Source organism: Natator depressus, chromosome 21, assembly GCF_965152275.1.
Source record: "Natator depressus isolate rNatDep1 chromosome 21, rNatDep2.hap1, whole genome shotgun sequence".
Taxonomy (NCBI): Eukaryota; Metazoa; Chordata; order Testudines; family Cheloniidae; genus Natator; species Natator depressus.
The window spans coordinates 4563657-4584110 of record NC_134254.1 but is presented as its reverse complement, the minus strand read 5'-3'; the positions used below and the strand labels follow the sequence as shown (position 1 = coordinate 4584110).

The 20454-nt window shown below is 45.2% G+C and overlaps 1 protein-coding gene across 2 annotated transcripts in view; it reads right to left on the bottom strand.

Annotated features, from left to right (window-relative positions):
- PLXNA2 (plexin A2) overlaps positions 1-20454 on the bottom strand; it is a 312031-nt gene that overhangs the window by 58308 nt on the left and 233269 nt on the right. For both annotated transcript variants that reach the window (XM_074936273.1, XM_074936274.1), the window contains exons 13-14: positions 9619-9770; positions 4350-4467 (exon numbers count right to left, since the gene is read on the bottom strand). In XM_074936273.1, coding sequence (XP_074792374.1) covers positions 4350-4467; positions 9619-9770 — 270 coding nt within the window. The remainder of the gene's footprint in view (positions 1-4349; positions 4468-9618; positions 9771-20454) is intronic.

The window sequence follows — 20454 nt, the reverse complement described above, 5'->3', positions numbered from 1 at the left end:
GTAGTCCATCTAGGGCAGTACTGTGGCTCTGAAAATGGCTGGTAGTAGATCGTCCATAGGGAAGCACAAGGAACCTCAGAATGGACAAATACGGAATAACCTGCCAAGAAGGGAAGACTCCTCCTCAAACAATTAATGGTTGGCTTATCTCTCTGACCCAATTTTTATCTTCTCTAATGACACCACCAATACAATATGGATTTGAACATTAAAAACAACATGATGTTTATCACTGGATTATAAATCTGAACCTCGGATACAGCAAAGAGACGCAATTCAGAACTGAATGGACATGCCAGCAGTTAAGCAATTGTTTAAATTTCCAACTTCAGAGTGGCTTTCGGTTAAACTTTCCTGGACAGTCCCAGAATTAACTGAGCTGAAGCTTGACTGGCAAATTGATAGGGACCTGTAAGGATCCACAGTTCCATGCTGATATCAAGATCAACTTCCTAGAATAGTACAGTAATAGTAGAATTAATTTGTCACTGGCTGATAAGAATTTTAATTATTGTAATTTGGGAATTATTACTTCTAGATAAAGTAAGCACTTTGTGTTGAATTCGTTCTGTTAAGCTTTTTAAGCACTACCATAAAACCATCTTTATTTTACTTTCTGCAATTTCTCTGTTTTTATCTTTAAAATTCTCTTGATTAATAAAGCTTAAATTTAAGAACTCCTGAGTGGGTGTACTTTAGCTACACAACCCCAAATTCATGAAAAATTACTTATCCGGTGTGTGCTTTATACTCTAATTACTGTAATGTTTTCTCATTGTGGTCACTCTTCTACATATATAAACCCTTTATGAATCCTACCAAGTGCCTGGGACCAGTAAATTGTGGCAAGGAGTTCCAGGGGCTAGCTGTGCATTATGTTAAAAAAAAAATCCCTGTATCAGTTTTAAATGTGTCACCTTTTAATTGTATTGGGTGTTGCCTTGTTCAAGCATTACAAGACAGGGTAAAAGGTGTCTGAAAATTCAGGAAGCTTCCGAGAGGTAGCACCCTGAACAGAGTGTAGGTTCTACCCCCAAAAGGTCATTCTCTTAAACAAGTGAAAGGGGGAAGAGCAGGTGCTAGGAACATTAAAAAAAAAATTCCTATAACCTCCCCCTGGCCAAAATGCCAGGGCTGGGATTAGGCAACCAAATCGGATTTCCCCACTTCTATCTTGTATGAGTCTATGTAAATTATGGGAGATTTACAGATAGGTTCCACTTCTCCAGGTAGAATGGGTGTCACAAAGATGACAGCATAGATCCTGAAGTGTATCAGTCCCCTAATGAGCTCACTAAGACATGAACCCTTTCAGAGTCAGAACAGAACTCTGTTTTAAGGTGCCAATCAATTTTATTACTGTATTTAATGGAGCTTGTGGCTGTGCTATGGGGTGGAAAAAGAACCCTAAATAACAAAAAGAAATTATGTACTTGAAGGTTTTGATGCCTGAGAAAAAGAAATGATGATAAAGGAAGTGCTGAAAAAAATGGACAATGCAAGGAGCAATAATGCTCAGCATATGTTTAATAGGTTGCTGCAAGGTATTACTCCAAGATTAATCTTTGCAATTACTTTCAGCTGAGCCCTGGTTATTATTTAACACAAACCATGAGAGAGTTCCTTCTGCATGGCTAGGGAATTTTCCTTTAAAAACTGGCAATCTGAGAAAGACCAATAAGATGCCCATTGCCTGTTACACTGGAAACTGGAATATTCAGGATAACCCAAGGAACTGCCCAGGAGCAGGGGTCTGCATGGCTAAGGGATCTGGGAAAGGGACTCAGGGCTTTTCACTTCGAGGCTGCCAGATCATCCAACCCAGGTCCCTAATACAGAATACTATCTGGTAGCTGTTAGTGGTCTGTGGGAAGGGTGTCAGCTCTATTCCCAGTGGGCTGGTGTCTACATCACAGCAACTACTGCCACACCTGGCAATAAGCGAGACCTGTTGCTGGCAGTCACGGGAGAGGCACCAAGGACTCAGTGGGCAATGGAGACTGAACTTCCCTCTCAGCCCTAGAGCTTGTGCCTCTAGGTTGAGCCACACTGTTGGGAAAGGTTGTGTTGGTGCATCTCACGTTACAAGTGCCCCGTGCATATACAGTAGGCTTAGTTGACCAGAGCTGAGAGCTTGGCTCCCTTCATTAGCAATGTCTTCATACAAAATGTAATTGGGTAATGGGCAAACGTGTTTAAAGCCAGTCTTTATTCAGTAAAGGGCTTAAGCACAGGGTTAGATTTTAACATATGCTTAAGTGCTTGGCTGAACTGGAGCCTTGAATTCAAGTTTCCTTGCCAATAAAATGGAGGATTTTAAAATGTGCTTCTTTTGATAGCATGGAACCCTGATTTTATCATCACAACACTAAAGAAACCTCTTGTGTTTTTAAAGTTTGTAAACATGGAATGATGAGTTTTAATTAAAATTTGTAAAGTGCTTTAAGACTCTCAGGTAACTGGTGCTACAGGAATGGAGCGGACTGCCTTCCTCCTCATTGCCTTCGCTGGTTACACTGATGTTCAGACTCTCTCCTTCAGCAGACTGGTGACACATTAATATTTTGCACCAGTGCAACATCGTTGAATAAATAAAATCCCAGGGCAATGTGGTGCTCACAACACTGAGAGATGGCAGGAGCTGGCCTCATTTATCTATCAATTAGTTTACAAATTGTGGACAATTGGTAAGTGCTAGCGTTTCACTGCACGCACAGATTCCACTCAGCATAAAATCAATGGGGTTGGATAAAGTGCCCTGTGAAGGCAAAAATGGAGATACAAAAAACCCCAGGTATGTCTCGCAAGTTTATGAATCAAAAGGCTACTAATTAAATAAAGGAAAGACGCGACAATCACTCAACAAATGGAAATCCACTACCCCAAAGAGTAGCTCTTGATTAAGTGCATGGATGGAATCGACACTGAATTAACATCCGTAGAGGAAGTCATTCGATATCGGGATGCAGAATTACTCCGTTCCCAAGGTAGGTTGCAGGAGAAATTTAAATATGTAGAGACAGACAGTAAGTCAGATATATTTAGTATTCACGTGCGAATGATAAAAAATGGCTCGATCAGGCCTTCAGTATCTTAGTTTGACAAAGGTCCCCGGGTAGTGATAAATGGCTCAATGTCTAGTTGGCAGCCAGTATGAAACCAAGTACCCCAGGGATCGGTCCTGGGGCTGGTTCTGTTCAACAGAACCAGCAGATCGAGCGAAGTGATTATTCCCCTCTATTTGGCACTGGTGAGGCCACATCTGGAGTACTGCATCCAGTTTTGGGCCCCCCACTACAGAAAGGATGTGGACAAATTGGAGAGAATCCAGTGGAGGGCAACGAAAATGATCAAGGGGCTAGGGCACATGACTTACGAGGAAAGGCTGAGGGAACTGGGCTTGTTTAGTCTGCAGAAGAGAAGAGTGAGGAGGGATTTGATAGCAGCCTTCAACTACCTGAAGGGGGGTTCCAAAGAGGATGGAGCTTGGCTGTTCTCAGTGGTGGCAGATGACAGAACAAGGAGCAATGGTCTCAAGTTGCAGTGGGGGAGGTCTAGGTTGGATATTAGGAAACGCTATTTCACTAGGAGGGTGGTGAAGCACTGGAATGGGTTACCTAGGAAGGTGGTGGAATCTCTATCCTTAGAGGCTTTTAAGGCCCGGCTTGACAAAGCCCTGGTTGTGATGATTTAGTTGGTGTTGGTCCTGCTTTGAGCAGGGGGTTGGACTAGATGATCTCCTGAGGTCCCTTCCAACCCTAATCTTCTATGATTCTATGATTCTGAATACGTACAGGGGAGAGCAGCAGGAAGCAACACAATAGATTTATCCCAGTAAATTATATCCAAAAATAACGTGTCTTCATTATTCTTCCCCTCCTGAGAAAGACAAAAATTGTGAGCAACATGACACCAGTTCCATGGCAGGATAGTACCTAGCTACAGGCCGAACTTACATTAACATGGTGCTTTTGCTCAGAGGATCTCAAGATACTTTACAAACAGGACCTAATTGAGCTCAACAATTCTGTGAAGCAAGTAAATAGTATCATCTTTTAACATACAGGGAAAATAAAACAGAGGTCTGGGGACGTAAACTTAGGCCAGTGGAAGCCACAGGGGCTCAGCATGTCTGAAAAATCAGACCGCTTGATTAGGTGTTTGGTCAACATCACAGAGAAGAGTCAGTGTTAGAGTCATAATTTGAACTCGGGACTTCCTGGCTTCACATCTCACACCCAAGCTATCAGTCCATCGAAAGCACACTCTCCTAGTATGTGTATCAGTCAAAATCAGAGAGGATGCTTTGGCTTGCCCATCCCTCCCAATGGTTTTGCCCAGGTACTCACCACAAACATGTACTGTTGTGAGGATGTGGCCATGAACTCAGGTTTGCACTCTCCGATGCAGAGGCACACTGGACCGGAACTGATCCCTGGGAGTGCCTGCCCCATCTCGCACACAATTCTGAAAATATAAAACCCACAAATAAGACCCTAGTAGGTAGACGCAGCAGTAACTTACTCAGCTGGATGGTTCCTTTTCTCCCTTTATTTTGATGCCTGCTGCTCTCCCCTTTCGAAAGAGCTAATTACTGACTATTTTTCCCCCATGTAGTAATTTAAAAAAAAATCAAAATTAGACATAATTATTACAAGCTTTAATTCCAGAGCAATGCAGAGCACTAATGGCAAATATATTAGCCTGAAGCAAAGTGAGTGTGAAGTCCTCAGAGCAATGAATGAGTTCATTAAGGGAACAGCTCACATTGTGGGTTCCTGTTTAATCAGAAGTGGAGACACCCACTTTAGGAGATGACAGACACAGTCCTTTGCATAGAAGGCAAGTTTGACTACTGGAGAATACTCCTTATACTGATGAAAGAAGGTTAGTGGAACTGAATTGTACGGATACAGTATTCTTCATCTAGCCCAGATCAGTACCTGAGGATGTGCTCTCAGGCAGGGAAGGGGTAAAAAATTATGGCATTTTGAATGGGAACATAAGATAGCCAATAGAAATGTAATGGATCAGGATGGCGGCTCAGGAAGGCAGCAGGCCGGGAAAGAGGCAGGAAAGAAAGTGTGGCAAGGCACCCCTTCTGCCTCGCTGGACTTAGCGCTCCCTTCTCTTGCAGGGACAGGGCCTGGGGTAAATCAGCCCCACTCGGGAGAGTATCTGTCTTCCTTCTTTGGGGTTTGTTTCTCAGAGCTTTCCCAGTAGGCCTCGGGGTAGGCCTGAGGAGTGCTGCTCTGCCAAACAAAGGGAAACAAATCTATAAGGCACCGAAACAAAAGGGGAATACCTTTCCCCGGCCCCCTCACTGGGGCAGGTGTTGTCCTGTCGCTGGCCCCGGGGTGTCAGTCCTTCCCCTAAACAGGCACTGGGTTTGGGGTGTCTCCCCTATGGGGAGGGGCGCAGTCTCTCACACTGGAGAAGCCTATCTCCCTGCTGCCACCAGTCTTGCAAGTTTGTCCCCCCCCTCCAGGTTTTAACAGGTTTCAGGCAGCCCTTAATTGGACTCAGGTGTCCCTAATTGACCTGAAGTAACCCTTTCCCAGCTTGCAGGAGAAAGGGCCTTTAGCGTTCTAGGGCTAACATATCTGTTTCCCCAGACCCTCCTGCAGCTGTCTGGCCTGACTGTCACAAAAGGAAGAGCTTGATCCTGCCCTTGGTTGCATGCCACAAATCTACCTTGGCCACGTGCAATACCTGATTTCACCAAGGTTTTGGTTTTCAAAGTGACCTCAGCTGGCATGGATCCTTAGCAATGCCTCAAAAAGGATGCTGCTGGGAGTCATTCCCACTGTGGTGCTGGAAACACAAAATACCAGAGCAGTTTGCTAAAGCCTGGTAAACAGAGAGACTAAAAGAGAACAGCCTAGTCTCACTGACCACACGGACAGGAGTGAGAAAGATGAACAAAGAGGATCAACTGTGAAAAGCAGATTACGCAGTAGGTAGGTAAGTGGATGGATAGATGGCATGGGATATATAAATATATTATAGATGGAAAACTCTGCTGCAGTAACTAACTGGTCCCTGGTGGTCAGTCCCAATAGAAAGGCCAAGGGCAGATGGTCCACAGATACTGAACTCCTTACCGGAGCAAGGTTGAAAATATATTGGCCAGGAGATTGTGGGGAAAAGCTTGTACTACCACTGCTTGAACTTATATAAAGAGAAGTCTTCAGCCTCTGGAGCGATCATCTGAGCAGCTCTCACCCGTGTTAAACTCACTAGCGAATAAAAAGGATTAAAAAAAAAATCTGTAGACAAAACGCTCAGCTGATGCTAGGAGGCTTAACAAAATACAAACATGCTAGCAAAGAGCCTTAATGTGAAAGCCGTTATCACTACACATCAAAATGGGTTTCCTATAGAGACGCTGCCTTTGGAGAACAGAGGCTGAAGTGTCTCTGCTGTGTGCCTAAATTTCCACGCTTTGCTCTCTCTTCCCCTTTCAACTCAACGGAACTTTCTCCCCGGAGCATCATTTTGCTGCCGCTTCTCCATGAAGGCATGAGCAGCAAGAAGAAAGCGCTGTTGTTCTGGCACTGGCTGTCTGTGGGAGATGGGGAATCATGACAGGCTGAGAAAGCGCTGTGTCCCTCTCTCAGACAGGGCAGGGGCAAGGTGGTTGTGACTGGGAGATTGCTCCTTGGTGTTGCTGCAGTCTTGAGAGAGAGAGAGGATAGTCACTATTCCCTCCAACAGATGGGCAGCCAAAACCCAGGGACTAGTTGCAGAAGCTGCAAAGAAAGGGTGGTGGGATCCAGGTTTTATTCCAAACAGGGGAATAGGGGACACCAGTGCTGGATTTCAGCAAACTCAAGAAAAGATCAAATGACCAAATATTAGCCAGTAACGTGGACCTTTTCATTCCTTAGCTGCCCAAATAATACCTTTGAGTAGCTCCGGAACAAGTAATAGGGCACACGTAATTGCATATACCATCAGGCGTGTTGGGAATGAGGAATGGTGGCACAAGCTGCTATGGTACGTCTGATCTCCGATTCCTAATCCAGGCCAAAATCCCAGCAGGTACCCTCCTACAAAATGATGCACTCGACAGAGCTGTAGGGTGCTGATTACTGGGCTAAGTGGCCCTTTAACCAACATTAACCTAATTGCCAGGTGATAGATTGCATGGCTGGAACATATGGTGAGTCATTACAGTCTTGGAATTCAGTCTGCCCACAGAACCCTTCAGAGGGTCCTTTTATCCGGATTCATCTTTAAAAGGCAGCTCTCATGCTAACACTTGCTGTTATCTGCCCAGGATAAATGTTTTAATGATGTTAACAAACTTCGAAAGCTTAAGAGCTTTAATTAGAATCGTCATTATAAAATCCGGGTTTCATACCATCAAAGGATGGTAATTCTATAATCTCCCATCCCTGATTTCAAAAATAAAATACTACAGTTTTATAGCACAACGCACAGACATCACAGTCTTACAATGGTATTAGTGCACCGCTTTGAGTCATTAATATCATAAAAGAATAATAATAATAACAACAACAACACTACTACTACTTTGCACTTCGGTAGCATCTTTCAACCAGTGATCTGAAAGCACTTTACAAACACTGCGGCTATGTCTACACTAAGGGCGAGGGGTGTGAATGTGCTGCTCACGTACACGTACTTGTGCTAGCGCTCATCAAGCTCGTGTGAGTATAAAAAAGCAGCGTCGCCAGGGTAGCTCTGGTACTGGTGGCACAGCGGAGCTGTGCCAAGTACAAACCCACCTGAAACTGTGGACACGCACGCGGCATGACTCAGCCGTGCCTCCAACGCTGCCTCCCGGGCTACCGCAGCCAAACAGCTATTTATACGCACATTAGCTTAAGGAGAACTAGTGTGAGTATGCGCACATCACGACCCTAGTTCGAAGTGTAGACATAACCTTAGCTGCTCACAGTCCCCCCAGTAAGAACAGTAGCTAATGTTATTATCCTTATTTTAGAGATGCGGAAACTGAGGTACAGAGTAATTAAAATTGGCCTAAACTGACACAGCAAACGAAGGGAAGACCTTGGAATAGAACTCAAAAATCCTGACTCGCAGTCTCCTGCTCAAACCACTGGACTATATTATTTAAAATAAGGGATCTTCCCAGCCTGAAATCTCTTCTCCTTACCTCCTGGGGTGACCGAAACCCCCATTTCAGTTTACAGTACCAGCATTGCTGACCTGAGTGGCAGGTAACTGAGATGGACTTCACTCAGTGTTTACGAATGCATAGTCAGGGGAATATGATTGGGATTAAGCCTGACTATCCAAAGGGGAACTCAAACTGAATGTAATCCACCTGAGCTCACCAGAGCAATTCTCCTTTGCCCTGGCCTTACAGACAAGTTTATCTTGCTGAGCAGTTCATTGTCCTTTCTGTAAAATCTGTATTTAGTCCACATGAAAGGAATCGAGTCCCCAGGAACACTGTACTTTAGCTAGAGACAGCACAGAAACAGCTCAGGGAGCGGCAGGGTCACCTCTAGGCACGAAATGGGAGCTCAGTCTTCACAGCCCCTCTGCTGGGACTGCCAGCAAGGGGGTGAATTAAAGCTTTTAGTGACAGACACGTCCTCTGCTTTGGGAACTAGACTGAGACCCACCAAACTCATTTCACTCAAGCCATCAAAGAACAACCACCTTCCGTGGCTACAAACCCATGGGCAGATCCATTCTCAGTCCCTTGTGTCTCTCCTCTCTCTCTCCGACTTGCTCTGACAGTGGTATCTGTACTTGGCTGCCAGAGCACCTTGCCAGTGCAGCAAAGATTACTCAATAAAAGAAGTTGCTTAACATGTTCCATCTTGCCCACTCTGCATGAATGCATCCCCTGCTCTCGTAGGCATATTGGCACCTTGGCGAAAATAAAATAGAACCCCCCCCCCCCAAAAAAAACAACCCCCCCCAAAACCCCAACCACCAACAAAAAAAACCCCCACCCCAACCCAAAATGGGGACATACATCACTTTGGGAGTTTATTTGCCTGTCCTCTGTTACACGCCTGTTTTCTAATTTTCGGCTGACATTTTTCTCAGTGAAATAAATGAATTGACTCCCGTGGAGGCCTATTCGGATTAAACTGCTGTCACCACCTCACACGCCTAACAAATGGTTGCCTGCAGCCAGCAGCGTGGGATGCATTCCAACCACAGGAGGGGAGAGGTGGAAAGGCTGAGGGTAAACAGCAAGGTGCTCGTCAGAAAAGTTGCTTAGCAAAGCAGAAGCCGTGGTGCAGAAGGAAACAAAATGCTTAATAAACCTTTAAAAGGGTCGGTTAATCCCTGGGATGAAATCCAAGCGCGTGATCCTTAGCTGGTGTAAACTGGCACAGTGCCATTTAAGTCAGGGGAGCTACATCAGTTTATAACCACTGAGGATCTGTCCCCCAAGGCATTACTGCAGCTCTGTAGAGCAGGGAGGAGAGAGGCAGGCAGTGACTGGAGCACGTCTCTGACTCATGGACTGACTGGGCATTCGCTTTCATCACAAAGAACAGGCTTTCTAAAGGGCTGCTAGATTGGGTGCTGTACACCAAGACGCCAGGAAACCCAAGGCATCCACTACTAGTGAACTCTAAGAGCTGGGCCGAGTGCACTTACTGCTCTGCGATGACGTACTGCTCCTGCAGGGGAGTGCACTGCACCCCCGCCACCTGCACGTTGTGGGCAATCTCTGAGAAATCCAGCCCCAGGTTCACGCCATGGATCGTCACTCGCGTCCCTCCTTCTGGGGGCCCTGACACTGTCAGGATCTGGAGAGGAAACAAAATACAGCATCTGCATTACTATTGTCTCTTGGCAGGTGCCTTGAGCCTGCTCATGTCCTGGCACTTTCTTTGCACCAGGTCTGGAGGGATCCCTTGAAGGGCTGGCAGCTGTAACCAACCGACCGGCAGCCTGCAGACAGGAGGTGAGATCATCCTGCCAACTTCTCCTCACCGTTTCCCACCAGCAGAGGCTGAAGAGATGCAGGGTGGTAGGAAAGAGCTAATCCATTGTACTTCCTCACAGCAATTCTGCTCCTGCAGCAATGGGGATGCTGTGGGCCTGCATGCTGGTAAGTCAGCACAGCTGCATGCAAGAAGCTTGCACAGCCCCTTGGCATGATCCCACAGCACTTACCCGCCAATGACTTACTGTGCCCACATGCACCATTAAGGGCTGCCCTTCGCCTCTTCAGCCCATTGGGGGAGTAATGCCAATTAATTCATCAACACAGGGAGATAATGGGGAAATAACCCAGGGATCCTCTCAGACCCATTGGGCTTTGCAGATGGAGCTTATTTACAGCACAGTGGTTCATTCACACAAACACCTTGACTTTACCAGGTCAGGACCTGGGAGAGTCTTCGGATGGTTTCCCCACAAAGCCCAGTGCTTCCTTCACCTGTTTTGCTGTATAATGAATTTTATCGCGCAAGCTGAACACAAGCACCGAACACTGCAACCTACACCATTTCCACTGGGCTCCTCGGGGTGGCCAGAGACTCCTGTCATCATCCCCAGTCCAGCACACCTCTCTCACTTCCATGCCACGTAGCACACACAGACATCTTGCAGTTGTCATGGGAGCCAGCGTCTGTGTCTACTGTGTCGGAACCGAAGATGGCCGGAGTGCTGCAGCTGGCAGAGGCCTGAACAATATTAGCAGCAGAAAAGTCTGCTAGAAAGCTGGGATCAGCTCCCTTTTTATAGACTTATATATAAGATCATAACCTTAAAGAAGTGCGCTGCTGCTTTGGAGAACTTCATTACATTCTGCCTTGGACGGTCTCTGAATTTTAATACCACATTTTATTAGTGAGTAAGGCAATGAGAAGCACTTCAAACAACTCTTTGAAATGCTAAAGGGTGAGGAGTACATTCTAAAGATGTCCATTTAGAGTGTACCTCAGTCAGGATTGCCTCCGTTCCAACTGCAATAGGATTTCATTAAAGATCACTCTCCCTCCCCAGCCAGTGGCATGCACTAGGATAGTGTGAGGCCATGGGATTGGGACCCAAGAGTCCCGGGTTCTATTCCTGGCTTTTCCACTGGCTTGCTGTGAGGCCTTGGGAAAGTCTCTGTGCCTCAGGTCCTTGTCTGTAAAATGGGGATAAGGATAGAGACTCTCCGTTTGTGAAGCACTTTGAGACGGATGGTGAAATCGCTAGTTAAGACTAAAGGATTATTATTAATGCAAGATTGACTTAGATCGGTCTTAATCCCCAGCCTTTGGTTACCAGCTCCAGCTTTCTGACCCTCCCACCATCCTACCCAACTTTTCTGACCAGCTGCCCACTTCCCCCAGGATCTCAGAACAGCTTCGTAGGTGGGATCTGCGTTGTTAGTACATGGAAGGAGATGAAACGTAACACATAAACACTGATAAATCACTCATGTTAGCAAATACAGGCTATCCCACTGTTTCAGTGCCTCATCAAAGCAGCCCTCCTTAGAACCCCTGCATATCATGTTCTATTACATCCCCTTGCTATGGATTTAACTGGCATGTGCCCCACCCCGTGACCTCTATGGATGATCCCTTTTTAAACCTGTCATAAATATAAAGGGAAGGGTAAACACCTCTAAAATACCTCCTGGCCAGAGGAAAAACCCTTTCACCTGTAAAGGGTTAAGAAGCTAAATGTAACCTCGCTGGCACCTGACCACAATGACCAATGAGGAGACCAGATACTTTCAAAGCTGGAGGGGGGGGAGAAACAAAGGGTCTGTGTCTGTCTGTATGATGCTTTTGCCAGGGACAGAACAGGAATGGAGGCTTAGAACTTAGTAAATAATCTAGCAGATATGCGTTAGATTCTGTTTGTTTAAATGGCTGAGAAAATAAGCTGTGCTGAATGGAATGGATATTCCTATCTTTGTATAACTTAAGGTTTTGCCTGGAGGGATTCTCTATGTTTTGAATCTCATTACCCTGTAAGGTATTTACCATCCTGATTTTACAGAGGTGATTCTTTTTACTTTTTCTTCTATTAAAATTCTTCTTTTAAGAAACTGAATGCTTTTTCATTGTTCTTAAGATCCAAGGGTTTGGGTCTGTGGTCACCTATGCAAATTGGTGAGGATTTTTATCAAACCTTCCCCAGGAAGGGGGGTGCAAGGTTTTGGTGAGGATTTTGGGGGGAAAAGACGTTTCCAAACGGGCTCTTTCCTAATAAAATAAAACCGGTTAGACGTTTGATGGTGGCAGCGAAAGTCCAAGGGCAAAAGGTAAAATAGTTTGTACCTTGGGGAAGTTTTAACCTAAGCTGGTAAAAGTAAGCTTAGGAGGTTTTCATGCAGGTCCCCACATCTGTACCCTAGAGTTCAGAGTGGGGAAGGAACCTTGACAAAACCCCTCCACTTACCTAGCACTGGCCTCCTCACATATCCACTTCCAGCAGTGCAGGAGCCTTCTCCGCAGCATCTGCTGCCTCGAATAGCCTCCCTGTATCTTTCTACTCATCTTTCTGTTTCCCATCTCCTTTCAAATTTCAGCTGAAACTATTTCTTTTCTCCCTCACTTATGATACTTAATTTCTCTCCCTTCACTTCTGCTCCTATTTATTATCAACTCTGAAGCTGTATTATTTAATTTGGCAAAATGTTCTGGGTTGCAACTTGCTGTATAGACCATATAATATACAGCTGCATTGTGTTTTAAAATACCTTTTCTCTGCACTGCCTATGTCTCAATTTCTCTCTCTTTGCACTCTGGGCCTTATGACTGAAGGCTTTAATTTATTCACTGTACAGTCTCTGTTGCACCGCTGCTTTCTGAAACTCATACCACGTAGCATGTCTTGCACCATTTAGCTCTGTAAAGCACCGTGCTTCCAAAGAAGACACTATACAAAAATCAAGTTGTATTGTATTATATTGAACACTGAAAGTCTGGGCTGCTAATGTTTACACATCACCAAAACACAATTCTTGACAGCGTACTTTCCTTACGACTGTAAATTAATTTAAACCCTGTTTATTGCAGTATTTACACTACAGGATGCATTGATTTATCACACATCCAAAAACCACCCCTGTGGCTTGCCATTTTTTGACCCAACTGCAACTGACAAAACCAGACTGTGTTACCAAACAAAACAACATTTTTTTTTATTTTGATAGTGTCCTGACCTGGAAAATGCCTGAACCAGAATTCCATTCGACCTAGATTTTAGGGGCTGCTAATTGAACAGTTTTGAAATAACTGTGCCAAAGAGCAGCCCCAGGGTTAGGACAGATGCATTCAATTAATTACAGCTGGGGAGATTCAGTCAAAATCACAGAAAGGAGCAAAGTCTTAGAGGTCCAGTTGTTCAGAACTTCGGTGACCTCCTCTGAGCAGAACTGGACCTGGCCTGTGCACTGTATGATGCATTTGCGGCTGCCATGTTGAGATGGCGGCGGCAGCTGGATTTTGGGTTTTTTTTACATGCAATGTTCAGACCCTATACTTATGCGGATGCACAACCCAATTACGCACAGCAAGTCTGACCTGAGGCTGCTGCTGACATCACAGTCTCTCTTGAATTTCAGCGACAGCCAGTCACACTTGGAGGATGCATGAACTGGAGACAGGAGATTCTCGTTAAGAATAATCTCATTTTCTGTTCTGAGATGCAGAAGGAAACAGTTCCCATGTAACAAGACCATCTCATTCTATTTAATACTTCTTCCCATGTGTCTAAGTTGTTATACTGTGCTCATCACCATGATATTTTAGGTTTCAGAGGAGCAGCCGTGTTAGTCTTTATTCGCAAAAAGAACAGGAGGACTTGTGGCACCTTAGAAACTAACAAATTTATTTGAGCATAAGCTTTCGTGAGCTACAGCTCACTTCATCGGATGCATTCAGTGGACTGTCCGATGAAGTGAGCTGTAGCTCACGAAAGCTCATGCTCAAATAAATTTGTTAGTCTCTAAGGTGCCACAAGTACTCCTTTTCTTTTCATGATATTTTACTTATCTCTTGCTAAGACAAATCCAGACTGTCACTAGAACATCTGTTATCAATTAAAACGGGATTGGGAGTAAGCACTCTTGGGTTCTGTTCCCAGCTCTGCAACTGCCTCATTGTGTGGCCTGAGCAAGTCACTTCCCTGCTCTCTGCCTCAGTTTCCCCATCTGTAAAATGGGACGCTGATGCTGATCCTTTTGTGCAAAGTATACTGAGACTATTAGGTGAAAGTATGATGTTTTGCATTTGCACAGATCCTGTCTTCATAAAAGTGCAGGAATATAACCAAAGTGACAGGGGAGATGATATTATAAAGCCTGGGGTAGCTGCGCCAATGCAAACTCCTACTGTACATAGGCAAAGCCGCTGTTCGTACTGGTGCTACTTACTCCAGCTTGGAACCAGGGTAAGCTGCAGCAAAGCAAATCACAGCTTACCCTGTTTGCACTGGTGTGGTGACACTGCGGCTGGAATCAGGGCAAATCCTCAGTGCAGGTCAGTGTGTTCTGCACTATCCAGCCTTCTCCTGGGCAGTTCAGATATTAGAGGTCCATTACCCCTGTAAGGGGTCAATATTCAAGTTTACTATTTTAAATGGAGTTATCAAGCAGTTCAGTTTAAACACAACACTGGATTAGTTTATAATAAAAAAAGTAAAACAAGATCAGAGAGAGTTTAAGTGAGAACAAGTATATGGTATTCAAGTCAGAAATGGGTAAAAGAGAAATAAAGATAAACCATTTCTGGTAGCTAAAACTTAACAAGCTAGACTTGGTTCAAGGTAAAATCCTTACCACAGATTGCAGCAAAAGGGCTGACCAAATTCTCAGGTCAGGAACTCCCTTAAGTCAGAGGGCTGGTTCCTTTGTCATCTTAGGTGAAAGAGAGATGGGGAGAGAAAGCTTGGGGAGTTTTTGCCCCTCGCTTTTATAGTCCAGTCACCCTTTGAATTGCATTTTCTTGAGGGTTACCCTTGATAAAGTGTCTTCCAGCTGTGAGGACGGAGACATGGAATCTTATGGTGAAAGATGTTCCATGTTGTTTGCTAAAAGGCAGATTGACCTGTTCCTGCCCCACTTTGTTGCCAAAGAATGGCCAATTGACCACTGACTGCCAATTAACTTTGATGAAACCCCAGTTCACCCCGTCCCCAGACTTGTCTGGTAAACACACAGTCGTCATAATTTCAGCTTATGTTCTTAACTCTTAATACAAATTATGTACATACATCACACAAGCATATTGATGATCACTGTGTTATTAGTTTTTAAATGATACCTCACAAGATCTGTTGTGCACAAAGATTACAATAATGTGTAGGGTGTGAATACTGGGGTGCGCTGGGTCACAGATAGGTATTACTGAACCTATTTTATAGGCAGGGAAACTGACACAGAGAGCAGCAGGGGTTTATCTAGGGTCATCCCACAAATCAGTGGCAGAGCCAGGACAAGAACCCAGAAGTTGTGACTCCCAGTCACCCCTACACTAACCATCAGACCCCATTCCCCTCTCAGAGCAGGGAACAGAACCCAGGAATCCTGATTCCCAGCTCTCCCGCCCTTACCTACCATTAGAAAGTGTTCTCTCCCCTAAGGTAGGATCCAGTTTCTTTAGCATCATTAATGTTTCCTGTCACCCCAGTTGTATGGTTCACTATTTCCAATGTAAAACAACACAGAACTACAAAAAGTAGGGTCTGCGTGTGGGATGGAGATGTGTCTTGCAGCTGATCCTAAGGATGTCCTTGCTACAGTCAGAGGTGAGCCAGACAGTCCTGCAGTATAAGTGACTATGATACCACGTCACACTCAGCATCAAAGAGACAATGAAAAGGGTAAGAGTCCCAGCCATGCAAAGAGTGGCAAAAAAATTACCAAAGTGTCATTTACCTTCTTTCTTTTCTTTTTTTGTCCTTTTATTTTTATTATGATGTTCTAAGCTAGCTGGATCCCAGCTGTTGAGCCCAGCAGGTACCCAGCACATAAAGCATCCCTAGCTCCTCATCCCGGCATGATCCCTCCTTGTCTCTGTCTTAGCTGATAGCACATTCAGAACCTAATTGTTATCTCAGCAGAGCAACTCCATTATTCAGCCTGACACTACCCCCCTTTAGTTGTTTGTTGCAGTGATGTTATATTAATGAGGCCTGCAAATAAATGAATAGGAGATCAGAGAGTTGCTTGTTCTCAAGAAAACTGCTTTTTTATTTATTTATCACGGAGGCTGCAGACATTAGGGAAGTTTTATGCTGTTAAAGAAGGGACACTGCAGATGGAGGCAAGGCATGAACTCAGGTCCTATAAATGGAAGGACTGTATGCTAACTATAATTCATTTCCTTTCGTTTCAGTGACAATATGGTTTCTCCTTGGTATTTACACATCCCCCCGTGATGCTGGGAACCTGGATGCAAGAGCACTGGGTTAGGGTATGAGAACAAGAGCGCTGAACTGACTGGAGAGAAGGAAGCTAACTGCAAACAGGATAAATGGTGAAGAGTCTTTCAGTGGGAATGATCCAAGAGCTTAGTTACACGGGCCAGTATAGGGGGCCAAACTCGGCGCTCTGTTCCACTGGTGCAACCCTGTTGAACCCTACACTAACGGTCTGTCTGTAGGCGCCCCTAAAACTCAGACCCCTGAAAACGGAACACACTGATTTGTCAGCACAAGCAGAACTGTATCGTCTGCTCGTGTCAAGCTCAGAATCCACTTAGGTCAATCCCCTAAGATTCAAACCTTCCCTGGAGACACCCCTCATGCCTCCGGCTTTGAAGGAGACACACAGGCCGGCTTATGGAGACAACCAATCTGCAATAACCACAGCTAAGCTATGCTCTCTTTTTCTTGGACGGAGACCGCCAATATTACTTTCCAAGTTGGACAGCGATAAAATATTCTATGGCAGTGCCCAGCCCACAGCTAGCATGAACGCTGCAGGGATGGAATCTCCATCTCAGATCATGGGCAGCTTAGCTGCAAGTTGTTTTGTGGTTTTATTTCTCCTGCCTAACTCAAGGAGAAGAAAATAAGACTTCTTAAATGTTACAACTGTCTGAATCATTTAGTATGAGGGAAACTGCCGGCGGAGCCTATTTTGCTGCTGGCGTCTTGTAACCCAGCCTTGTGCAAACAGTACAAATGCTTGTTGGAAAGAAACAGGGAGTTGCGTTGTGTTGAAGGGGGAGAGGGGAGAAGTTTATTTATTGTTAAAAGATTATTGAAAAATAAAAAAGGAAACAAAACGCCTCTGAGATAACAGGTCTCTGATCCCATCAGGCTGGAATCATCGGGGTTAGCATCACATGGCATCAGATGGAAGCAAGCAGGCGGTGCTCTCAATTCAATGGCTACATAACCAAGGTGACATTCACCCCTGGGCAAAGGAGCAGCGCGCACAACCTCTGCACCACTTAAGTTCACCTTAAGCCTAAATTTAAGCATATGCTTCAGGGTTTTGCTGAATCAGGACCTAAGTAAACACAAGGGCCTTAAACCATGGTTCAGTGAGAGTTAAGAGCCACAGGGGCCTTGTGCTTTGTGCCCAGAGTGAAATTTGCACAGGGAGTGATCGTTGTCAGTGCCTTGAGAGGTTTTTGTTAATTCCCTGTATGCCCTTTTTTATTTTAAATTAACAGACACTGCCTGTGGAAATTCTGCTGCCATGCCACCTGAGCCGAGGCTGCTGCAGCTTAGAAAGACTTCCAAGCTGGCAGTGCCTCCTGGTTATTAGGAAAACAAGTCAAATGAGCTTGGGGACGTCTAAGTAGCCACACAAGGACATCTCACCCTAAGATCAAGCATGGAGCCCCTTACCTGGGTGATCCAGCTCTGGATCGACCAGTTCTAGATGACCAGAACAAGCCTTCACCCATCAGGGGTAGGTAAGCAGAGTACCGTGCTGCTAGGTGAGGTGAATCTTTTGAGTAAGCCCTTACAAATTAAGGTTCATTCTATCGAGGCACCTTTAATAAAGCCAGGGCTTTGTCCTTTGCCATTTTCCCCACTCCTCCCACCAATGTGTTTCTACACCAGCTGGTTGCCACAGGGGTGGCTGCATTTCGTCGGCGGCAGTGCACATTCCGTACGGCGCTTTGAGATCAGTGATGCTGAAAAGGCATCATGGAAAAATAATACATTATTCAGTCGCCAGTGAAATCAACCTGTCCCCGTAGACTGGGTAAGGTTATAGCACAACTTATTCCCTCACAATATCTGGGGCTCTCATGAGATAACCATTCTGGATTCCTATCTGTGGACACGAGTATCTAACTCTATGGTGATAACTGGAAGAAGCATAAGCACAGACACTGAGTGTGTACACGTGTGTGCATGTCCATGCATGCACCTATTGGAGTGGCTGAGCTCCAGCAGAAGGGTGAGCTGGAGAAAAATTAACGTTCAGAAGTTCAAATGTTAGATAAGGAGAGTATTGCTAGATGAGAGACTTTCACTTGCCCATACTAGAATCTTATGTATTTCACTTGACAAGGCCATATTCTGCTCTGCTACACCAGCGTAAACCCTGAGCAGCTCCACTGAAGTCAAAAGCATTACTCCAGATTTGCAAAGGGAAGAATACAGCCTCTTCTCTCTTTCACTCTGCTGGAAAATGTAGCATTGCCTGAATCCTCCTTTTCTGTTGAGGTTAATGTTTCTCATGATCTTAAACTGCAGGGAGTTAGTGAGCTTACATAGAGCTGGAGAAAGCATTAAATAGGAAACCAATGAAAACTTGTCACAATGGGTCAGGAGTCCTGTGGCACTTCAATTTGCCAAGGGTTTCCTTTTCTCTAGGTTGAGCTAACTATGAGCTCAGATGCACCCTGGTGGCTGCTGTCAGGGACAGCCATCAGTGATTCCAAGGGGAATTTTATTACAGCGAAGGTGCTAGGGGAAAAAAGAGTGACTGATGAGCTCCTAACCCGGCTTTTATACAAATCAAGAGACTCTTGGACTGCTCCCTGTTGGGGGAGGCCCAGAACACACACTCCTGGGGTGGATCTGTCAAAACCAAGCTACAGCCTGTAAAATAATCCGAAACTGAAGTTTGATTTAGGAGAGGCAGTAATCCCTGAACTCGTTCCACCAAGCTCGGCTGCTTGATTTCTTAACCTGCTGATCTCTTTGCACAATCAGCACCGCCATTATCCTTGCTTTTCTACAGCCCTGCAGACCTAGTACATTTTAGTCTCTAAAAACCAGCAATGGTGAAACTGTACAAGAGATGGGGATGCAAGATCTTTTCGGTTGAAAGCTGTGATTTGACTGGCTGGAAGGGGCCACATACCAGGCTCCAACAACAAAGGATGACATGATAGGGCCCAAGTATGAAAATCACCCGTGTTTTCATAAGACTGACAGGGTAGGGAGAGTCAGGGATGGGGGTTACTGAACTTGGGTGCCTAACCAGAGTCTCTGCCAGAGACACAACATCCCTGCAGCTATTTTTAGTGCACTAGCTCAAACCCTGCTACCGCAAGTCAGTCTACCCAGGCTGGGAGACTCCCTTCCAGCTGCAGTGTAGACTTACCCACAGAGACCTGAGCACAGGACTGGCAGTTAGGATCTCCCCACCAACTCCCTCTGTGGCCTAGGACCAGTGAAACTCTTTGGGCCACATTCAGCCCTGGTGCAACCCCACAAATCTGCCCCAGTGCTTAATGCTTGTTTTCTCCCCTTCCTCTTGGTCAAAGGAGGATAATGATATTTACCCGTCTCACCAGGGGTTGTGACCATTAGCTAACGTCTGTGAAGTGTTCAGCAGAGGAACAGCATCACATAAATGGTAAATATTATTTTGTTTTTAGAAAAGCCCTTGTGTCGGTTTCTTTCTCACAATTTGATGATGATGGAGTGAAATTAATCAGAACCTGACACCTTATAATAATAAGTGTCCTTTCTTGTCAAAAAGTAACAAATTGAAGCACGAACAACAACAACATTGAGAGCACAAGGAGGGAGTGGAATGATTTAAGGGGGAAGAGACGGAATGAGGAAAGTGAATCTGAGGAACAGCTTCCGAACCATCATAGGTGTTAGTCTGTAGAGTGTCCTCCAAAGGGCAGTAGTGAAAACACCGACTTGTGAGATGCACCCCAAGTCTACACAGCAAAAGCTGTGCATAGGCAAACCTACACGACACAGCTGCAATAGCTGGATTCAAGCTAACAATAGCAGTGAAGACAGCGCAAGCTTTAAGGCAGGCTATGAGTGGAGTCCACAACCAGCGTGTCTGCTGGGCTTGTACTACCTGTGCTGAAGGCCGTGCTGTGGTGTCTTCACTGCTACTGTTACTCACACTAGCTGGATTCAAGCTAGTTTGGGTAGGCTAGCTTGTGAAAAGCTTTTGCTGTGTAGATATACCCCTAAAATCCTGGGATCAGAGAAAGCACTGCAGAATAGACTCTAGGGAACTATCCTGCAGGATTCATAAGAGGAGACACCCTGATTTCAGCCAGGTGCTGATGTACCTGCACCCATGCAAACCCTCAG